At 62.8% G+C, this 1,501-nt stretch overlaps 1 protein-coding gene across 1 annotated transcript in view; it reads left to right on the plus strand.

Annotated features, from left to right (window-relative positions):
• Positions 1–255: 255 nt before the first annotated feature.
• DNMT3B (DNA (cytosine-5-)-methyltransferase 3 beta) overlaps positions 256–1,501 on the plus strand; it is a gene marked incomplete at its 5' end in the record, with an annotated part of 9,787 nt that continues 8,541 nt past the window's right edge. Inside the window, one exon of the mRNA XM_010020331.1 lies at positions 256–447. Within this exon, the coding sequence (XP_010018633.1) occupies positions 256–447 (192 nt within the window). The remainder of the gene's footprint in view (positions 448–1,501) is intronic.

The raw sequence follows: 1,501 nt of genomic DNA on the forward strand, positions 1-1,501 counted from the left end.
CTATGAACTGGGTACTTTGGGTGAACTGGGGAGAGGAAAAGGGAAGGGGCACGTGCTGCACCATTTTGTGTCTTGCAAGTAAAAGCAGAGCAGTTCTCCCTCAGATGCCCAGTTCGGGGCCTTTCCCTCCATTCCTGGTGCCCCCCCTTCCCAACTCCCCCTCTCTGATCCCTGGCTGAGGGGCTGCGGGTGACGTGGGGCAGGTCTCTCCCTTCCCCTCTCCCCACACTCACACTCCACTTCTCCACCATGCAGAGCTCCAAGCGGCGCTCATCGGCATCCATCCCCATCCCCACCATCGACCTGACAGAGGAGGATTCCCGGGACTCATCCCGGAGCAGCAGCACGCTCTCCGGCAGCAGCTCCCAGGAGGGACAGAACGGCTCCGCTGAGCTGGGGACTGAGGAATCCGAGAGCAGGGATGTGGGGATGGCGCTGGAATACCAGGTATGATGGTCAGACTCTGCTCCTGCGCCTGGGATGCTGCGGGGTGAGGATGAACCTTCCTGGCTTGTCCTGAGCCTGGAGGCGAGGGCACCCTCTCATCTCCCCTTCCCTTTCTGCCCTTACCTGTGCCCAAGGTGTGGTGATGCTGGGCTGTCCCCATTCATTGGGTGCTGCTCCGGGGCTGCAGGTGGGTGCTGTGCAAGGGACCACCCCTTTCCTGTGCCATGTGTGGGGCTGGAAAAGCCTCCAGGGGCTCTGGAGACGCGTGCGTGGCACATGCCGGGCTGGCAGCGCACTGTGCCGCGCCGAGACACGCAGTTGCATGTGCAGGAAACGTTTCCGTGGGGAATGCTGGAGAGGAGCGGAGCTGCTGGAGCTGCAGAGGGTGATTCAGTGCCTGCAGGCGGCGGGGCAGGGCCCCAGACTTGCAGGAATTGGGCAATTGCATCTTGCTGCATAATTAGATGCCTAATTGCTGAATAAAAGTGGGAAGGAGGGCTCTGCAGGTCAGGGTGACTGCTCCTGCGTGGGGAGCGTGGTCCTGGCACGGTCCCGGTCAGGCTGCCTGATGGAGGCCCTTGGCATGTCCCGGGTGGAACAAGCGGAGGGTGGGTGCCCTGTCCCTGGGGCGCAGCTGGACAAGCTGAGCTGTGAGCCCCGTGAAGGGGCTGCCCCGTGCCAAGGAGCAACCTCAGTGCAAAGCCCTCCCTGCAGCAGGCAAGACACGTGCATTCTCCCTGCGTGCTTCTCACATCCCTCGGCCTGAGCAGCAGCGTGCAGTGAGCTGGGTTCTCCCAGACAAACGTGTCTCTGATGGGCAATGGGACTGGGAGAATCCGTGCTCCTTGGAGCTGCTCCATGCTTGCCTTGCCCATTGCCATCACCTGGGCTGCTGTAAGCCCTGTGAGAGCCAGAGCTTGCTTCCTGCTGGTTTGTGTGCAGCAGGAAAAGGCTCCCGGTGTTTGCAGACCCCGGGAGGGCAGGCGGGAGCGGGCAGGAGCGGGGTGCTGGTGCCGGGAGGGCTGTGCAGGATGCGGCATGCACCGCGCCGAGT

The sequence above is a fragment of the Nestor notabilis genome, unplaced genomic scaffold, assembly GCF_000696875.1.
Source record: "Nestor notabilis isolate BGI_N333 unplaced genomic scaffold, ASM69687v1 scaffold16830, whole genome shotgun sequence".
Taxonomy (NCBI): domain Eukaryota; kingdom Metazoa; phylum Chordata; class Aves; order Psittaciformes; family Psittacidae; genus Nestor; species Nestor notabilis.